Raw genomic sequence first — 21,254 nt, forward strand, 5'->3', positions numbered from 1 at the left:
GGACCTGGAATGCACTAAAAAGTTAATCCAATCTTTGTCGCTCTATTCCCAAAACTTTTATTTTCTCATACTAATTACATGTTTTCTAAGGATCTTCCAAACATATTTGTTTCAAACTTTCAGTAAATGTTACACAGTACCTTCTGCATAATTTAACACAGCCTTTATCCAAAAAGCTGTATATTTTTTTAATATACACTCCTGGAAATTGAAATAAGAACACCGTGAATTCATTTTCCCAGGAAGGGGAAACTTTATTGACACATTCCTGGGGTCAGATACATCACATGATCACACTGACAGAACCACAGGCACATAGACACAGGCAACAGAGCATGCACAATGTCGGCACTAGTACAGTGTATATCCACCTTTCGCAGCAAGGCAGGCTGCTATTCTCCCATGGAGACGATCGTAGAGATGCTGGATGTAGTCCTGTGGAACGGCTTGCCATGCCATTTCCACCTGGCGCCTCAGTTGGACCAGCGTTCGAGCTGGACGTGCAGACCGCGTGAGACGACGCTTCATCCAGTCCCAAACATGCTCAATGGGGGACAGATCCGGATATCTTGCTGGCCAGGGCAGTTGACTTACACCTTCTAGAGCACGTTGGGTGGCACGGGATACATGCGGACGTGCATGGTCCTGTTGGAACAGCAAGTTCCCTTGCCGGTCTAGGAATGGTAGAACGATGGGTTCGATGACGGTTTGGATGTACCGTGCACTATTCAGTGTCCCCTCGACGATCACCAGTGGTGTACGGCCAGTGTAGGAGATCGCTCCCCACACCATGATGCCGGGTGTTGGCCCTGTGTGCCTCGGTCGTATGCAGTCCTGATTGTGGCGCTCACCTGCACGGCGCCAAACACGCATAAGACCATCATTGGCATCAAGGCAGAAGCGACTCTCATCGCTGAAGACGACACGTCTCCATTCGTCCCTCCATTCACGCCTGTCGCGACACCACTGGAGGCGGGCTGCACGATGTTGGGGCGTGAGCGGAAGACGGCCTAACGGTGTGCGGGACCGTAGCCCAGCTTCATGGAGACGGTTGCGAATGGTCCTCGCCGATACCCCAGGAGCAACAGTGTCCCTAATTTGCTGGGAAGTGGCGGTGCGGTCCCCTACGGCACTGCGTAGGATCCTACTGTCTTGGCGTGCATCCGTGCGTCGCTGCGGTCCGGTCCCAGGTCGACGGGCACGTGCACCTTCCGCCGACCACTGGCGACAACATCGATGTACTGTGGAGACCTCACGCCCCACGTGTTGAGCAATTCGGCGGTACGTCCACCCGGCCTCCCGCATGCCCACTATACGCCCTCGCTCAAAGTCCGTCAACTGCACATACGGTTCACGTCCACGCTGTCGCGGCATGCTACCAGTGTTAAAGACTGCGATGGAGCTCCGTATGCCACGGCAAACTGGCTGACACTGACGGCGGCGGTGCACAAATGCTGCGCAGCTAGCGCCATTCGACGGCCAACACCGCGGTTCCTGGTGTGTCCGCTGTGCCGTGCGTGTGATCATTGCTTGTACAGCTCTCTCGCAGTGTCCGGAGCAAGTATGGTGGGTCTGACACACCGGTGTCAATGTGTTCTTTTTTCCATTTCCAGGAGTGTATAAATAAAAAATTGCAAAAAAATGTTGTGAATCTTCATTACAATTGAAAAAAAATCATCTTTAATAACTGAACTAAATTTTGTAAAATCCCTATGTTAAGTTGTAGCCCATATTCCAATAAATAATCTGTAAAAAGTTCAACTTCCTACCTCAAATACTTTGTGAGGAAAGATGTAATTTATAAGCGTTATTTTAACATTGCAACTATAGGGCGTTCCGGAGCCCCTTAACGCATTCGTAAACAATTATGCCGACTGTTAATTTGGACGGTAAATTGGCCGGAAAGTTATTTCCTGTGCTGCGAGAAGTTGGAGGTGCTCTTCCCACAACGATTCTTTTTCGTGTGCATGATCTCGCAAGTGCAGGAAGGAATAGTTACGTCACAGTAAGCAAGAGTGGGGAAACGGGTGTAAGAGAACTACAACTCTGGCGTGATCACTGTTCTTGGTCAATAGCATGTCAAAATAACTTGCTTTTGCTTGATTACTGGCTTCCGTATAAAAATGATACTTGTTTATAGCAAACTGTCCCTCTTGAAAAGTGTGTGACATTGCAGTTCATATCAACTGAAACCAATGGACAAATTCAGTCTCTTGATGTTCGTTTCTCTCACACCTATAAAACATTTTATCGCACTATCTGCAGCTACACCTTGAGGGATAGCCAGTTTCACGATAATCTCTGCGACAGACTGTTTCTTATTCAGTTGCGAACCATCACATTCCGTCAGTTCCTATCCTCCCGTTTTCAAATATGATTCTATACGTATTCCATAAGAACGGATACCTAGCTGAACGTCCTGCACGGTTTGAAGCTCACAAGGAATTCGCATTCAATCTTGATGGTGCGAACCTTTTTCATCACTGTTTCGTTCCATTTTTCATTCGGCGTTAATGATCTGTTTTGAACATTTCTTAAATGTCGGCGATGTCCATATTATGAAGTGTAATACATAATTACATCGCTTAGAAGGCTGCTCTCTGCACCTCCGGACTCTCATTTTCTGTCACCCTCCTGATGCACATGGTGTGTCATTAGCAATTAATATCCTTCCTGTCATACACTACTGGCCATTAAAATTACTACACCACGAAGATGACGTGCTACAGACGCGAAATTTAACCGACAGGAAAGAGATGTTGTGATATGCATATGATTAGCTTTTCAGAGCATTCACACAAGGTTGGCACCGGTGGCGACACCTACAACGTGCTGACGTGAGGAAAGTTTCCAACCGATTTCTCATACACAAACAGCAGTTGACCGGCGTTGCCTGGTGAAACGTTGTTGTAATGCCTCGTGTAAGGAGGATAAATGCGTACCATCACGTTTTCGACTTTGATAAAGGTCGGATTGTAGCCCATCGCGATTGCGGTTTACCGTATCGCGACATTGCTGCTCGCGTTGGTCGAGATCCATGACTGTTAGTAGAATATGGAATCGGTAGGTTCAGGAGGGTAATACGGAACGCCGTGCTGGATCCCAACGGCCTCGTATCACTAGCAGTCGAGATGACAGGCATCTTATCCGCATGGCTGGAACGGATCGTGCAGCCACGTCTCGATCCCTGACTCAACAGATAGGGACGTTTGCAAGACGAAAACCATCTGCGCGAACAGTTCGACAACGTTTGTAGCAGCATGGTCTATCAGCTCGGAGACCATGGCTGCGGTTACCCTTGACGCTGCATCACAGACAGGACCGCCTGCGATGGTGTACTCAACGACGAACCTGGGTGCACGAATGGCAAAACGTCATTTTTTCGGATGAATCCAGGTTCTGTTTACAGCATCGTGATGGTCGCATACGCGTTTGGCGACATTGCGGTGAACGCACATTGGGAGCGTGTATTCGTCATCGCCAGATTGGTGTATCACCCGGCGTAATGGTATGAGTTGCCATTGGTTACACGTGTCGGTCACCTCTTGTTCGCACTGACGGCATCTTGCACAGTGGACGTTAGATTTCAGATGTGTTACGACCCGTGGCTCTTCCCCTCATTCGATCCCTGCGAAACCCTACATTTCAGCAGGATAATGCACGACCGCATGTTGGAGGTCCTGTACGGGCCTTTCTGGATACAGAAAATGTTCAACTGTTGCCCTGCCCATCACATTCTCCAGATCTCTCACCAATTGAAAACGTCTGGTCAATGGTGGCCGAGCAACTGGCTCGTCACAATACGCCAGTCACTACTCTTGATGAACAGTGGTATCGTGTTGAAGCTGCATGGGCAGCTGTACCTGTACACGCCATCCAAGCTCTGTTTCACTCAATGCCCAGGCGTATCAAGGCCGTTATTACGGCCAGTTGTGGTTGTTCTGCGTACTGATTTCTCAGGATCTATGCACCCAAATTGCGTGAAAATGTAATCACATTCATTTCTAGTATAATATATTTGTCCAATAAATACCCGTTCATCATATGCATTTCTTCTTGGTGTAGCAGTTTTAATGGCCAGTATTGTAATTGTTGACATAACACTTTCATATGAGCCTTACTAAAGATTGATGTCAACGGCCTTGCCGCAGTGGTAACATCGATTCCCGTCAGATTACCAGAGTTAAGCGCTGTCGGGCTGTGCTAGCACTTGGATGGGTGACCATCCGGTCGGGCGAGCGCTGTTGGCAATCGGGATGCACTCAGCTCTTGTGGGGCAAACTGAGGAGCTACTTGACTGTGAAGTAGCGGCTCCGGTCTCCGAAATTCAAATACTGCCGGGAGAGTAGTGTGCTGACCACATGCCCCTCCACATCTGCGTCCAGTGACACCTATGGGCTGAGGATGATACGGCGGCTGGTCAGTACCGTTGGGCTTTCATGGCCTACTCGGAAGATATTTATTCAGAAATTTGAGTTGCTCGAAGACTTTTTCAGTAAGAAATCTAGGTATTTTGTCCTAGACGATGAGTTTTCCTCAGAGACTGTGGTATCTCTAGGGTGTCAGGGAAGTGTGATAAGATCGCTCCCCCTGCACCACGTGCATAAGCATTGTGTAGGATAGTGTGGACAGCTATTTGAGGCCATTTATTCATGGTGCTGTTGTGTACTGCAAAGTTACATCGTTGAGTGACTGTAGATGATGAGGATAACTTGGTATTCTTATATGGCGTGATGAATGACAACTAACTCTAAATGTAGAAGTGTGTAAGATCGTGTGGAGTGGCAGCAGAAGAATTCCCGTATGTGTTCGACTGCAGTATTAATTGTATGCTGACGGGCACAGTCACATCGATTAACCATCAAATCGTAACGTCACGAAAGGACATGTGATGGAACGAGCCCTTAAGATTAGTTACAGAGAACGCGAATGGCAGATGCGATTTATGGGGAAAGATCTGGGAAACTGTAAACAACCCACGTCGGAGATCATGCACAGAAAACTCGTGTGAGCCATTCTTGAGTACTGCAGGAGTTTTTGGCATCCCCAGGAGGTCAGAGTTGTTTCTGGTCGGCTCCATCTGGAAGGAAGGGTAAAGCAAATGTTCCATGATGTCGTCTTCAGAAGAAGACGATCATTCGAAAAACGTTATTGACGAAAATTTTAGAAGCCGCACTTGCCACAGAATACTTAAAGGTTCTGATGCCTCCAAAGTTAATCTGTAAGAACGAAATAAGCGGAATTATGGTTCGTAAATTGGTATTCAAGTAATCATTCCCGCTCACTCCATTTTGGAATCGACCAGGATGAGAAATGACTAGTAGTGGTCTGCAGTGTCCTGTGTTACACACTGTGCATTTGCTTGTGGAATAAGTAGATACACATGTACAGGGGTTGCAAAAAAAGAAATATGAAAACACCGCAAGAAATGCGTGATTGAAGGTAAATGCAGATGATAGCCAAGCCTCCAGGTTGCGTTGTTGTATTTTACAACGAACAGCACCTGTGCAACACCCTCAGCACGACATAAGTACGAAACGTGGTCAGAACAACGTTCTGTGTAGGTGCGAGTGCTTTTTTTCGGAACTAAGTGAACTTAAACGTGAGTGCATCGTTGGTTCTCGTGTGGTGGGTGCTTCTATAACAAAGGGAGCCGAGCTGTTTGGTGTTCCAAGCAGTACCCTCTCGAACATTTAACCACATACAGGGAAAGAAGAAAAACATCATCCGCTAAGTCTCAACGCGGACAGAAATGTGTGTTGAATGACCGTGACTGACGGTGATTGAAGAGGATTGCGAGGAAAAATATGATAAAGAGAACTGAAAAAGTCAGTGCACAAGTGAAAGTAGCACTCGCGACCTTGCCAGCACCAAAACAACATAAAGGGAACCCTGTAAGCACGGAACTGCAGCCCGAGATGGAATTCCAAAACCACTCATCAGTTGGCTCAAATGGCTCTGAGCACTATGGGACTTAACATCTATGGTCATCAGTCCCCTAGAACGTAGAACTATTTAAACCTAACTAACCTAAGGACATCACACACATCCATGCCCGAGGCAGGATTCGAACCTGCGACCGTAGAAGCCACGTGGTTCCGGACTGAAGCGCCTAGAACCGCACGGCCACACCGGCCGGCCCACTCATCAGTGATGCAAATGCTAGTGACAGGGAAACGTTATGCCGCAGCCATAAAGACTGGACTGTGGAGCGATGGAAGAAAGTCATTTGGTCGGATGAACCTTGCTTCGATCTGTTTCCAACGTCTGGCCGAGTTTATATCCCAAGAGTGATACTTGGGGGGGGGGTAGATTGATGGTGATTGTGGCAGTCGTATCGAGGTATTACATGGGCTTCATTACATTACTGCCATGGATTATGCTACCAGTCTGACTGACCAGGTCCATCCCACGGTACAATGTTTATTCCCCAATAATGATGTTGTGTTCCAAGAAAACAGGGCCCCTGTCCACTAGAGATGGGGGATCCGCTCCTGAACTGATTCATAGAGTTGAATCTTTCAAAGGAGTGAACAATCAGTGATTCATAAAAAAAGAACGGTAGCTCCAAACGTTTCCCACGGTAGAGAGAGAGAGAGAGAGAGAGAGAGAGAGAGAGACGGAGCACATCAGCGGCGCCTCTGCTGGTCAGAGCACAGTGCACACCACACAACACAGCCAGCGCCGGCCTCTGCCCTGCTTCTACCTTGGCTGCCTGCATTGTGCAGTGCCCCATTGGATTTTGTGTTTCACATATGCCGTGCCGTCTCTGTGTGTCGTCTGCCGCATGCAGTGTCTGGCGCAGCTTAACTTAGCATCGCACTCTGTCGGTGATCGTTTCAGTCGCACGTCCTGCCCTCTGGGCAGTTGATGCGAGCAACAGGACAGAGAGCTTCCTAGCAGAGAACATAGGAACTACTTGCAACAACCTGCTCGCAAGAGAACGGACGATTTGTCTCGGAGCGGGTGATTGGTGGCCGTTCACCACTCCCCCCACCCTCAGAACTCGCCCACTCAACGCTCACCCCACCGTTCTCGACTCTAGCCAGAGCGTTGAGCAAAGCAACTCAGGTGTCACTCTGGTCTCTGCGGTCTTAGCTCACGCAGTAATACAGCTCGCGGCTCGACTTGCTCGACTCAGTGCTTCTGCATCGGAGTTCGTCCCTACTGGATATTGTTCTTCGTAGTAATACCGCTATGTATATTACATTATTATGTTATTTATACATCATTTGTTTTTATTTTATTTTTATTTGTTTAAACTGATCAGATTAGGTTCCTGACGACTCCTCTTACTATAGGATTTTTATTATGGACACTCGAATTTACGCTTTAATTACGAGCGAACCGATAAACGTATCGCAAAATGTGATACACCAATATTTTCCTTGTTTTATTCTGCGTAAGGCTATATGCAGCACTATCGTCTTACAGTGAAATTTATATTTTTTTTTTCTTATTCTGGCACGGATTTTGCGATTTTAGGCGTCTTCGGAAGGAAACGTTCACTTTAAAAATATATGGCTTGCGATGTATTTGTATGAGGTTAATGAAATTTTAATACATTATAGCCAAATATTTACAACATTTTCCGATCACCCAAAAAACCACGATAGTGTAAAATAAATCAATAATCAAAAACTTTGTCATATCGTGGAAATTTCAATAAACAATACAAAATTCTTACTCATTGTCTGTGTTACTTCAAAATAGGATCAAATAAGATCAAAATACAGGTATAGTACTGGAATAAACCAAGTTTAAAGGGCAATGTGCCTTCCATTTATTTTCTATTGTAAATGAGTGGTGAGTCATGAAAAAGAGCTAATTCATTTCAGGGAGTGAACAGTTCTGATCCGATCTCTGAAAAGAACAGTTTTGCCCATCTCTACTGTCCACCCACATCACATCGTCCAGGACAGGCTTTGTGACCACGAGGACGATTTGTCACCCCTCCCCTGAACACGATGGTCACCAGATGTTAATGAACCTTTGTGGTCTACTTTGGAGAATTTAAATTTGTGTGAAATCCTATGGGACTTAACTGCTAAGGTCATCAGTCCCTAAGCTTACACACTACTTACCCTAAACTATCCTAAGGACAAACACACACACCCATGCCCGAGGGAGGACTCGAACCTCCGCCGGGACTAGCCGTACAGTCCACGACTGCAGCGACAAAGAACGCTCGGCTAATCCCACGTGGCTACTTTGGAGAGAAGGAGGCATGATCGCTATCCACCTCAGCATCGTTACCTGAACTCGGCACTATTTTTCAGGAAGAATGGTATAAGAGACCCTTGAGAACCGTACAGGACCTCTATTTATCCAGTCCGAGACGAATAGAATGGCTTTAAATGCCAACGGTTTTCCTACACTGTATTAGACATAGTAATGTATTGCGTTTTTGGAGTTTCCATATTTTTGTCCAGCCCCTGTAGATGTAGAAGTACATGTAGATATGAGATCCAGTATATGGTATATGGTACACGAGGTGGTGCGGCATTGCAGGGAGGTCTGAGGGCGGTGGTGTGGACGGACGCGGTGCAGACGCTGGTCATGTTCGGCGGGGTGGTGCTGGTGGTCGTCAAGGGCACGCTCGACGTCGGCGGCTTTGGCGTCGTCTGGAGCCGAAACGTGGACTCTGGCCGCATCGAGCCGCCGCTGTGAGTACGTCGACTCCTCTGGCCCACCACGTCTAGTGAACACGACACATATCGCTACCACACTGCCCACACAGTACGCTCTACATATTGCAGATTCCATATTGATTCAATCATGGTTCATTTACTGAGCTTGAATAAACTAATATGAATGCCTACTTATATTGACACTCTTAGCACTGACACAACATATCCAATGTACGTGATAAAAGTAATTAACACACTGACTGCCTGCATGATGTTTCTCGTTTATTGCTGTTAATTCTGTTGTGCCGCAGTTATGTTTGTACAGTCTTAGACTTAAAAACTGGCCGCCGGCCGGCCGCCACTGAGACTAAGACCGAGTCGTTCACTTAACGTGGCCAATAAAACTGACCGCCCCTGACAACTCTTAAGTCCGGCCATCTGCACAATCTGGCAACGCTGTAAGATGGGGAAGTGACAAGAGGAAGTGTTATCTACTTCCGAGGTGTTGTCGGATTGTGTGAGCCCGTAGTCTAGTGGAGCCGGCACGGTAGCTCAGCGTGTTCGGTCAGAGAGCCGGTTGGCCTCTGTAATAAAAAACTGAGTGGAAGGATCAACCACCGAACTTTAACAGGATGTCTTGCGACGTCCGCAACGACCGAACACAACGATCAATAATGAACAAAATGCAAAAAAAAAAGTGGAAACCGTCGTCCATTCTAAACTTATGGTCGCCTGTTCGCGTCCAACAGTTTTTTTTTTTTTTTTTTTTTTACGTTTCGGCCCTCACCTAAAGTTATGAGTCTGATTGAACATCGAACATAATTAGCTTCACATTCTACCCACCAGTAATAACAAGAACTTCTACAAACAATTCCGCAGGACAGCTCATGGCTCCGACGTGATCAGAACAGCTTACACTCGAGCGTTTCCTCGCTGAGCAACGGCTACCGGCCACCGGCCAGACGCCACCCGCCGCCTGAAATCCGGCGCCATTCAGGTGAACGCGGCGCGACGCTGTCAGCGTATGTGTCAACAGTCATTTTCGAATTTGAAGCTCTAGTTATCATCTTACAGTTAAGCATTGCATTTTGCATACCTGAAAATCATGAACTACGGTTAAGCATTGTAAAATTGAGTCGCAAGTGGAAAAAGGTGTAATATCTGCAACACAATACATACTTTTGGTATAACAGAGGGGTGAGTGCAGAGGAGGCAGCTAGAAAGATTTGAACTGTGTGTGGAGCGAGTGCTTTTGGGAAAAATACGCCAAAAAAGATATTCTTGTTCGAGCAAAGATCGTTCTGGCATGAATGATTTTCCACATTAAGGAAGTCTCGACTACTGATATATGTGATGGATTACCACTTAACTATGATGCGACATTTGCATTCAACAGGAAATGTTCAGAAGTCCGGTGTAGGAGTACTGCCTGCTCTAATTCGAAAAAAAAAATCACCGGAGTGACTATTATTGAACGTCATCAGGTCGCTCATTGAGCATTCCTATGCAGTACTGTTACTGGTAACGAGTTATGATGCCTTTACCGTTAACTTTCTAAGCAGAAATGAAAGGCTGAGCCCCACCAAAAGACAAACTCGAGCAAAGGGTAGTGTGAACATAATAGTTTACATCTGATGGCACCAAAAATGTGTTTTGGGCTACGAATTCTGCTCCAAGGAGTGTGTGCATCACAGCAGGAATTTGTTGCCAACAACTGAGACACCTTTCGGTCGCAGTGTAAGAAAATCGACCGACAAAACTACATCACCTGTCCTACTGCACGATAACGCACTCTGTTGATTTGAGAAACAAAACTATCCAGGAGATTGATAGGAAAGTCGTCTTTCAAGCACTTGTATTGATAGGGAAGTCATCTCTCAAGCAGTTGTCCTTCTCGTCATATACTCGTAGAATTTTACGTTTCCCGCTCTTGATCGATCAACCGTCAAGACAATTCATTTCTAGACGAAAATACTCTTCAAACCGCACTGGTTTAATGACATCGTTAGAAGCAGTAGGTTTCCACGGGCGTGGAATTTGTAAACTACTTTAGCATTGTCAGATTGTTTTAGATATCGAGAAAGAAAATTCTGCTGCTGATTAATTTCTCTATGATGATTACTGTTGCGTTCAGTAAACTAATGGAAAACACAATTAAAATATTCACTGTACTAACACAAATTAAATTCAGCTCACTGCAGAAACATCAGGACGTCTGTAAGACGATTGCGCCTATTTTAACACTAATTAGTAGGATATTACCGACTTTTGACTTCAAAAAGGTCTTTATTTACTTCATTTCCCGTACCATTCGCAAGTGTTATGAAAATGTGGCAGTTCATAGATAAAATTATGTATTCACAACAAAAAATATGTCGGCTGAAAACAAAAGTGGCATTATGAAGTTTGCAGTACCATAAGGTTTTCTCTCTGACACTAAGAGGTACTAAAAGTAGCAATACGAATTTTGCTCGAGCGTTGTTTTACGATTCCCTTATTGAGTTTGTATCTGCCTGCTTGTAGCTCTGCTACAAAAGAATTAAAAATCTGGCTTCCAAGCGAGTCTCGAAAGGCGAACGAAAGCAGCTTGCACCTGGTAGCCATGCATGTTACCTGAGAACTGTTTTTTTCCTAAAGTGGGTAGACATCATTTTGGGGTCGAATTGTTGACAAATGTCAGTCAGACATATGCCGTTGGTGTAAGTGTTTCGGTGTGTTGAATTTGTACCAATGATTTGCTATAGGGGTTTTCTGTCCCAAATACAGGCAGCTTACCTAATACGTGAAGTGAAGAATAAGAAGAAGAAGAAAAAGAAGGCATAATTTTGGGTAAAATGATGCGAATACTAACCTAATGTTATGTACTGACATCCGTAGCACACAAAACAGCCAGCATTCTCCTCTAGAAATGAAAATAAACGCTTAACGTTGGTAAACAAGACTTTATACTATTTCTGATAAACATGAGGACGTGTTGGAAAGCAGTGCCCTGAATTTTTTATGTGCAAACCCTTAAAACATTTTAAATAAAACAAACTTGAGTGTTCATATCTACATATTTATTTCTCAACGTAATCTCCCTGGCGGCGAACACATTGCTCCCAACAAGAGTTCAGTATGATGATACCGTCATTGTAGAACGTTTGACTTCGTTGACAGGACCACATCCTGACCTCTCCTTGCACCGATTCATCAGTATCAAATTGAAGTCCTCGAAGAAGTTCTTTAAGTTTTGGATGGACCCAAGTCGGGTCTGTATTGGGGTTGATCTAAGACAGTGAAACCAAGACGTCGGATTCTCGCTGATGTCGCAGTGCTTGTGTATGGTCTGGCGTTTTAGTGCTGAAGGAGAGGATGCACAATGTGTGGATGAACCCTTTGAATTCAAAAATAGATTACAGCACGCTGTTCCCACGCATCGGAGTAATTACGTTACATACCGCCATGTTGCACGGTTGAATGCGGAGTCCTCTAGCAACAAAGGGCTGCAATTATGAGGACATGAAGAATAAAGATGTAAAATGTTAATAACGTTCGTTTTCAGAATGAAGTTTTCACTCTGCAGTGGAGTGTGCGCTGATATGAAACTTCCTGGCAGATTAATGCTGTGTGCCGGATCGAGACTCGAATTCGGGACCTTTGCGATGGTAGAGAACCTGCCCGCGAAGGGCAAAGGTCCCGAGTTCGAGTCTCGGTTCGGCACGCAGCTTTAATCTGCCAGGAAGTTTCATATCAGCGCACACTCCGCTTCAGAGTGAAAATCTTGTTCTGGAAACATATCCCAGGCTGTGGCAAAACCACGTCTCCGCAATATCCTTTCTTCCAGGAGTGTTAGTTCTGCAAATTTCGCAGGAGAACTTATGTGAAGTTTTGAAGGTGGGAGACGAGGTACTGGTGGAAGTGAAGCTGCGAGGACGGGTCGTGACTCGTGCTTGAAGAGCTCTGATGGTAAAACACTTGCCCGCGAAAGACAGAAGCCCCGAGTTCGAGTCTCGGTCCGTCACACAGTTTTAATTTGCCAGAAAGTTTCAACATTTGCTTTCTTTAAGAATTTTCACTTAAAGAAAGGTGGGAGGCATTACTTTTCAGCACGCTTCCGTACTTCGATAAATCACATTTCCTAGAAAAATAAATCAAACTAAACACAATACCCACTGCAGGTGGGGAATTTTTGTTTCATATGCCAAGAATGTTAGACCACAACAATGAGAAAGGGGGGAGGTATGCGATAAAAGCCGATTACTCTTTCGTTTTCTGCTCACTGGATGATCTGTGAGGGTAAGTCAACAAATATATGCACTTTCCCAATATTGAACATGGTACGAACATCAACTGTAAGTAAGCTTCGATTAATAAAGTAAACTGCTAATCAGTTGCTGCAAGTTTAAATAAATAAACTTGACTTAGCTTTTGATAACACTATGAGTATCTTCTTAAGAAGTACGTCGTGCTGCTTGGTCACATTTATTAAAACTTATTACATTAATCACAAACGAACCCCATGAAGTCACATACAGTAATTATAACCAAAATGTCCATTGAAATTGTAAGAGTGAAGTAGCTATTGCTTTTGAATGAAGGAAAACATCGAACACTTTTTAAGTAATGTAATCGAGTAACACAGAAGAGGAAAATACTCCTAGTAGTATCGAAACCTAGGTGAAATTTAAATAAATAAACTTCCGGCAACTGATTGGTTGTTTATTTTATTAACTGACACGTACTTTCGTCCTAATCGCCTTTAGTTTGGCAGTATGGCTTCGTGAGCTGGCCAGCCGCTAAATTGCGCCATTCTCATCACTTGCGACGGGTCTCGGTGTTGTCACATAAGTTTTCTTCACTCTTTTGCGACGTAAAGGTGGCTGAACTACTTTTCGATTTGCGCCAATGAAGAACAGTGTTTAGTAATCCGTATTTTGTAGTCTAAAGTTGACCTGGAGCTGAAATTCACCAAAGACGAGGGTAATGTTTTCTCGCGGCCATGTCCTTAGCAATGAACTGAACAGCTCAAAAGCTACCGAAGAAGCGTAATGACAGAGCTAAGAGAAGGACCTAAAATTACATCCATTATTGATGTCAATATTAACAAGTCGTGATCTGATCTTCAATAACGACGAGTGACAGTTGTTGAAGTGGCATACCGAATGCATTTCAGCTGTGGTTCTGCATATGATGTCATCGAGCTCAACTATCATAAGATCGGTGAAAGACGGATCCGAAAACAACTCGACGAAGAGCACTAGCGCATCTGCCAGCAGCTACTGGGCTGTCATGCTAATGAAGGAGAATTTATTGTAATGGATCATCACTAGAGATGAAACACGATTTTATCACTTTGAACCAGAGTGCTAAATGCAGACCATGGTACGGAAACAACGTGGGTCTCCTGCAGGAAAAGTGACACGTACAGATTTTTTTTGTGTGGCCCCATCGAGGAGGTCCTTATAATGTGGAGATGTCTCTGTGCATCTACCAGGCCCGCAAAGTGTCATCTCTCCTCGAAGAAAAAGGATAGAAAATGAAGGAACTTGTGAATCCACACGACACAGTCACATAATCTGAGGGCAGCCGATGTTCCTGCACAACCCGTGGCAGAGTGGAGCCCCATACACGACAGTTCTGTGCTTTTGCAACACCGTGCAGAGTAAAACGATACTCGTCCATTATTCTCGGGCCACGTTTCATACATTTCCATGCACGCCAGAAAACGAAGGGAAAAGTGAAGGCTTTGTAGCCTATCTTGTGGCTTCATTTGGTGCACATTCTGAATCTTGTAGGGATAGCAGTGTAAAATTCGCTGCAAAATCTTTTGAACTGTTGACGAAGGGAGAGACAATTCCCGTGACATGACTCGAGCACTGGCTGCAGAATTTGCGGAATATCATGCACATTCGGCTGTAACTACAGGAACTTCATTAACAACTGCCTTGGTAATGGGCCGCCTCCCTCTCCCTGATACATCATTTAATTCATGTGTTTCTTCAAATTGTTTGATCATATTCCTTAATCTACTTATTGACATGGGTCCTCTTCGCAGTTGTTTCTACCAGCGACACTCCCGCAATGCAGTGCTACTACTGCTGCCTTTGGGATGAATCCCCTTTACCAGCAGTGCACGGTCTTTCTTCTCAATAGCCATTGCATTTCACACGGAGAACTTCAACCTTCTAAACCCTTTACACCGACACTGACTTTACAAAAGAAATCAACATGAATCGCCAAGCAACAAGCAGCATACTGATGTCGAAACAGGAAACATATCACATTCTTGATGAAGATTTCTAGGGGCTCCAGCCGGGTGCTAGCGTTGATATCCTGCGACGTTTCGGGAAGTGTCATACTACCTATTTTCTGGCGCCAGAAGATGGGTAGTATGACACTTCCCGAAACGTCGCGAGATATCAACGCTACTACCCGGCTGGAGACCCGAGAAATCTTCATCAATAGGTTACGCAGGGAAAGCCTACAGTCACATTTCACATTCTGTTATAGCGCCATTTTTCACCTGGTGGCAGGAAGTGGAACTATTGCTTTTCACCATACACTGACAGCGCACCAATTAATGATCGTACCTATGATGTTTCAGTGTTCTGCGATGCATGTAGCTTGCACTGCAGCGCTCTGAACACTGTCATTTAATTATAATCACGTGGGACCCTAACAATAGAGAAACAGAGATAGGGTGACGCATAGATTCCCCTCACCTGCTCACTAGTTGTGCGAATGTCCAGGTAAAGACTCCAGATCCACGCCAATGCCAGCGAAGTCTTTTCATACAATTTGTTCACAATATTCTGAACGAATTCTAAGGGAGATGCGGGAAGGAGAGGAATCAGAGTTCACCCATTGACTCCCAAAACATTGGCAACTTAGGGGGGGGGGGGCGGTAGGAGAAGGCCGGGTAGATAAAAGCCACACTTCCGCCACCTAGTGCTGTAGGGCAAAGTCGGCTGACTTCCGTTGGCTTCTGCAAGTCCATAGCCGGGACACCCTCGTTCAGGTCGTTATGGTCAAATAGTAGTTTTAGTAACAGTGGCTACATCTATTGTCAGTACAGCTTTTATTACTGCCACTGGTATGTTGTACCAAATTAATGAACTCCTCAAACTAAAATATCACATTGTTATTCTTATATTTTCTAAGTTCATAAAACCGGTATAACGCAACATTAAACACTGTTAAATATTCTTGTCATTGTGACAATGACAGCCGGCCGCTGTGGCCGAGCGGTTTTAGGCGCTTCAGTCTGGAACCGCGCGACCACTACGGTCGCAGGTTCGAATGGTTCAAATGGCTCTGAGCACTGTGGGACTCAACTGCTGAGGTCATTAGTCCCCTAGAACTTAGAACTAGTTAAACCTAACTAACCTAAGGACATCACAAACATCCATGCCCGAGGCAGGATTCGAACCTGCAACCGTAGCGGTCTTGCGGTTCCAGACTGCAGCGCCTTTAACCGCACGGCCACTTCGGCCGGCCAGGTTCGAATCCTGCCTCGGGCATGGATGTGTGTGATGTCCTTAGGTTAGTTAGGTTTAAGTAGTTCTAAGTTCTAGGGGACTGATGATCTCCCATACTGCTCAGAGCCATTTTTTTGACAATGATAAAATACATGATGCAATGCAAGACTTGTCAACGGAATCCAGCGTTGCTTCGATCGGCTGCGACGCTACGTGCGGCTGATGAGGGGTGGCTCTGCCCGCAGGCTGGACTGGGACCCGACGGCGCGGCTGTCTCTGGCCAGCGTGCTGGCGGGCGGCACCGTGCACTTGATGGCCATCGCCAGCGTCGACCAGATGATGATGCAGCGCTACCTGTCGCTGCCCACGCTCACCAGGGCCAGGCTGTGAGTACGCCACGCGTTTCTCCAAGCCAGTTATATCGCTGAGTAGGAAGTTAACAACCTTCCCATTACAGCAGTGTTGCAAACATACCGCATGCACTATGATCCGCTTGCTTCCTCTGTATTGGCGACAACTGTCCATATGTCAGTGGGACGGCAGTTCTTGCTGTGAAACGAGGTAGTCAGAGAGGTTTTCAGTCTACAAGGGGAGGCTAGACGCTGCGACGCACCGATTTCCATTAACTTCATGCTGCCAGTTGGCAGTCACTCGAGAGTAAATAATGTGAAATAGTTATGAACATTCTCTTCCGTTTTCCAAAACAATGGAGGTCAAAGGTCATGACGGAGCGTCCATTTTGGAAAAGATGAATTTGTTAGAATACTCGAAAACAAGATTTTTTTTCTACATGTCACGCCCACATCCAACAAGTTCGCAAAAAATCAAAGAACTGGCGATCTCAATCTCTTACAAATATTGTGTATTGAACCGGGGGACCTAGAAACGGAGAGGCTTCGTCCCTGCCGTAGCCCTCAGTGGTTCACAACCCGACAACAAGCTATAGCAGTCCACTCAACCCACCGCCGCCCCACACCGAACCCAGTGTTACCGTGCAGCTCCCCCCCCCCCCTACCCCCTCCCCCCCTCCATCCCCCCCCGCCCCCCGCCGCCGCCTAGGAACAGGAGGGAACGTCTTATACCAGAGGAGTGTAACCCCAAATGTTTGCGTGGTAGAGTAATTATGGTGTATGCGTACATGAAGACTGGTTGTGCAGCAGTCGTCGACATGGTGTAACTGATGCGGAATAAGGGGAACCATTTCGCATTCGCCGAGACAGATGGAAAACCGCCTTAAAAACCATCCACAGGCTGGCCGGCACACCACACCTCGAAACTAATCCACCAGGCGGATTCCCGCTCGGGAAGCAGCACTTTAGACCTGCGGCTAGCCGGGCGGGCTTGTTACAAATATACTTCAGATTGAAATATCGCGCTAACTGTGGCAGTGGTCAAATGATATAAGATCAGATAACAATCAATTTCTGTACATTGAATGATATCGACCTGCCACACTTGCTGTTCCTGTTAGGATTAAACCATCCCTTTACAGGTCCAGACACATTAATGAGACCACCGCTTTTCTTTGATATTAACGTGCAGTAATATCTCACTGACGGCAGGCGGCAACACTAGCAGTGGAGGGTATATAAAGTGTGTCGGGTGGACACAGAAAACGCTGAAGTCGTTATCATATGTGGAAACATAGCGAGTTACATGACGTACAAAGAGGCACAATCATTGGCTTTCGGGCCGAGGGTGGAAGCATTTCCGAAATGGCTAAGATTGTAAACTGTTCGGATGCTGCCGTGGTTAAAGTATACCGTTCAAGATAAAATGGTTGCCTCTGAACTTCACTGACTCTCTTGCTGCACATCTCACAGCAGTCTTCATTGCAAAAGTTGGTTAATCAGGCTTTTGACAGGCGGTTATAATAATGCGACTGAACGGTATTGCAGAGTTCTATTTTAATGTCGCCGTTATTAACGGAATAGAGCTAGCAACTGCAGTAAAAACAGCCTGCTCTTGTCCAAGGTCTCATGTGCTTTGAGCACCAAGGGTGATATGGAAAAGCAGTTTACGAAAAAGGAGCTCAAAGCTAACTTTATTTTACTGGATGTCCAGGACTCTGCTGCTGCTGCTTACACTAGGCGTAGGTGAGTAAATTTTTCGCTTAAAAGCCATGTGATAGCCTATGGACTTATAGCCGCGCATCTCTCGAATGCTTAGGTTTGCACCATATTTAATAAGTACGGAGATGTTCGTTAACCTGACAGTCATCATTTTCTTAGAGCTTTCATCCCACTTCAATGCGAGGTCCGCCTTGTTAAGAATTTGGCAATGATAGCGTCAGAGGGTGTCCGGATGGCCATTCTGTAACCAACCCGCACCCCCTGGGACGGAAATTAGTGTACCCCTGCTGTTGCATCTAGTGTAAGCCATGAAACAGTGCGAACGTTTTTCAGATATCTGCGAGTCGTGTAACTGAGGCGGGACGCGGGGACCAGCTCGGTATTCACCTAGTGGGATGTGGAAAACCGCCTAAAAACCACATCCAGGTTGCCCGGCACACTGGCCCTCGTCGTTAATCCACCGGGCTGGCACTCCTACCAGAGTTCAGGAAGCAGCGCATTAGCGCTCTTGGCTAATCTGGCGGGCATTCATTAACTTCACATTATTAATTCCAATGAGACACTTAACAGCAATTTATTCATAGTACACAATAAGCATAGAAAGTAACTGATCTGCTGTCTGTATGTACATAAAATGCCTTCATCTGCTCGTTACCCTCAGTCGGTAAAAATGGTGCTCTCAAAGGATTACATTGTCGTGCGTCTGTCTCTCTGTCTGTCTCTCTCTCTCTCTGACTGTAAAGACCCCTTTTTCTCAGGAGCGAGTAGGTGTATAAAGTTGAAAATTATGTCAGATACTAAGGTCTACGGACCCTTGGCGGAGCTAGAAATTTAAGCTTGTAAGTCAATTCAGTCAAAAGATAATTTACATATTTTGATACGCGCAAACTCTCTCATCGAAAGCTATAGGGCACTTTCATCAGAATTATGAAATTTGGCTAGAAGCAAGGTTTGACAGTAAAAGTAAAGGATGAAATTCGAAAATGGTTTATTTATAATTATACAACAAAAAAATCATTTTGACATTTGTTACCCGTCTGTTTGTCTGTCGCCTGTTAAGACCAATTTTTTTTCAGTAACAGGTAGACGTATCAAGTCCAAATTAATGTCACACACTAAGGCCTACGCTCTATTCACGGCGTCAAAAATTTAAGCTACAAAGCCAATGCGACCAAAATATTATGTCACATGTTTTGACATTCGAAAACTCACTCGTTAAAGCCTAGAGGTTACTCCCCGTTGAGGTAGCATCATAAAATTTGGCAAGCAGCAAAGTTTTACAGTTCAAATAACGGAAAAAATACCGAAAATTGTTAAATTTTAACTATATCAAATAAAAAAATCATTTTACATTAGAACATACATTGTATTAATCATCCGTCAAAAGCATAACAGCGAAATATTCCTTCAAGTAAACATAAAATATAAGTTATATCCATGTTTTAGTAAGTAAATAAAATTATTAAATGTTCCCTCTCTACACACAAAACGGTAGTCCCCTGCTCGCTCCTTTTTGAATGTCAGGGCTAGTCTCAATAACTACCGTACAGATCTTGATAAAGGTTTTCTTAATAGTAGACTGTTTACGAGGAAATTTTACGTGTACAATTTATAAATATGTCGTAGCCAATTGGCTGAACTATCAAAAATTACAAAAGCTAATACTAAATTACGCCAAAAAAATTAAACTTAAAACTCGTTTGATGTGTTGGAGTTCATGGGACCGATATCTTGCCAGTATCAGTATCGATATCAGACAAAAATCGTCGAGATTTTCGATTACTGGGACGGATGAACTGCACATATACATAATTAAGTTTGTACGGAACTCTCAGGCCGCGAGTCCAACTCCCAGTTGGCCAGTTTGATCCTGGCATCGTTTATGAAAAGAAAAGGATTAATGAGAAGGCAAATTGACCGTAACGAAAGGCTTTCACGGACAGTGCTCGTTAGCGCAAACAAAATGACGAGTAACCACAGTTATGGACCCATGTAATAGTTCTCACACTAATGGCTAGTATCTGAAAGTAAGGTTTCTAAAATCTAGCTCGATGTCCAGTAGGAAATACAGTGGACGTCAAAGACACACTGGAGGTAAACTCACCGTAATCTGCACCAGATCGTATTGTGTCTCACAAGCACAGCCAGTAAAGGAGCGGTCTTGTGATTGTGACTGGGCCGACACTCGATCAGTTTGTGTCCATTTGGGATGTTAAAATATTTCGTCTCGTGTTACATAATCTTGAATGTCTCATTTAGAGTTTCAGCTACTTTCGTAAGTTGGTTTCCTTTCAGAGCTCTGTCCGTCTTCACTGTGGGCGTCATGAGCTTGGTCCTGCTAAGCACTTACAGTGGCCTCCTCATCTTCGCCAGATACTACGACTGCGACCCACTCACCACCAAGGTATGAGCAACAAATCTGCTTCTGTTTCTTTATTTACGCATTTTTTTCACATGGCAAGCGGGAAATCCGGGTTCGAGTCCCAGTTTGGCACAAATTTTAATATGTCACCAATAAACTGTGCCGCTGAAGTCTAATCGTATTCGCAATTGCTAACACATTTCTTCTGTTTCATAAAGCTGTATATTGTTGAAATCTGGTTTCGCAGGACAAAGCGGGTCAGGTTGTGGAAAGGGGCTAAGGTCAAGAACACACACAACTTTATTCCTCAAACCAATGCACAGTTTTCTCTTTAAAAACAACCAAGATCAGTTCACGACTGAGGGCCCAAGTAACTTCTCCAGAATAAGTTGAAATTGCTTTTAATGCACCAGAGTAACGGCTGAAGCCCTTACTTAAGTAAAATTACAATATCTTCTCGGCTAAACGCCGAAATAATATTTCAGATCAGCTAAGGAAATTTTTTTAAATCCAAGCATTTACAAATTCCGGCTAAAGGCCATATTAAGGAAAATTCAAGTTAATTCTTCAGCTGAAAGGTCAATAAAAAAATTTCTTTACATAATAAAAGAGAGGGTTTAAAATAAGCTTTTACACAATACAATAGAAAAACATCTTAAGAAACTTGAAGTATCTTGTCGGCTGAAGGCCCAAACAATTACTCAAGAATAATTGAAGTTAACCTGAAGAC

The 21,254-nt window shown here is 44.9% G+C and overlaps 1 protein-coding gene across 3 annotated transcripts in view; it reads left to right on the forward strand.

Annotated features, from left to right (window-relative positions):
• LOC126092163 (sodium-coupled monocarboxylate transporter 1-like) overlaps positions 1-21,254 on the forward strand; it is a 212,968-nt gene that overhangs the window by 109,866 nt on the left and 81,848 nt on the right. For all 3 annotated transcript variants that reach the window (XM_049907634.1, XM_049907636.1, XM_049907637.1), the window contains 3 exons: positions 8,512-8,666; positions 16,336-16,476; positions 20,458-20,566. In XM_049907634.1, coding sequence (XP_049763591.1) covers positions 8,512-8,666; positions 16,336-16,476; positions 20,458-20,566 — 405 coding nt within the window. The remainder of the gene's footprint in view (positions 1-8,511; positions 8,667-16,335; positions 16,477-20,457; positions 20,567-21,254) is intronic.

This window comes from Schistocerca cancellata, chromosome 7, assembly GCF_023864275.1.
Source record: "Schistocerca cancellata isolate TAMUIC-IGC-003103 chromosome 7, iqSchCanc2.1, whole genome shotgun sequence".
Taxonomy (NCBI): domain Eukaryota; kingdom Metazoa; phylum Arthropoda; class Insecta; order Orthoptera; family Acrididae; genus Schistocerca; species Schistocerca cancellata.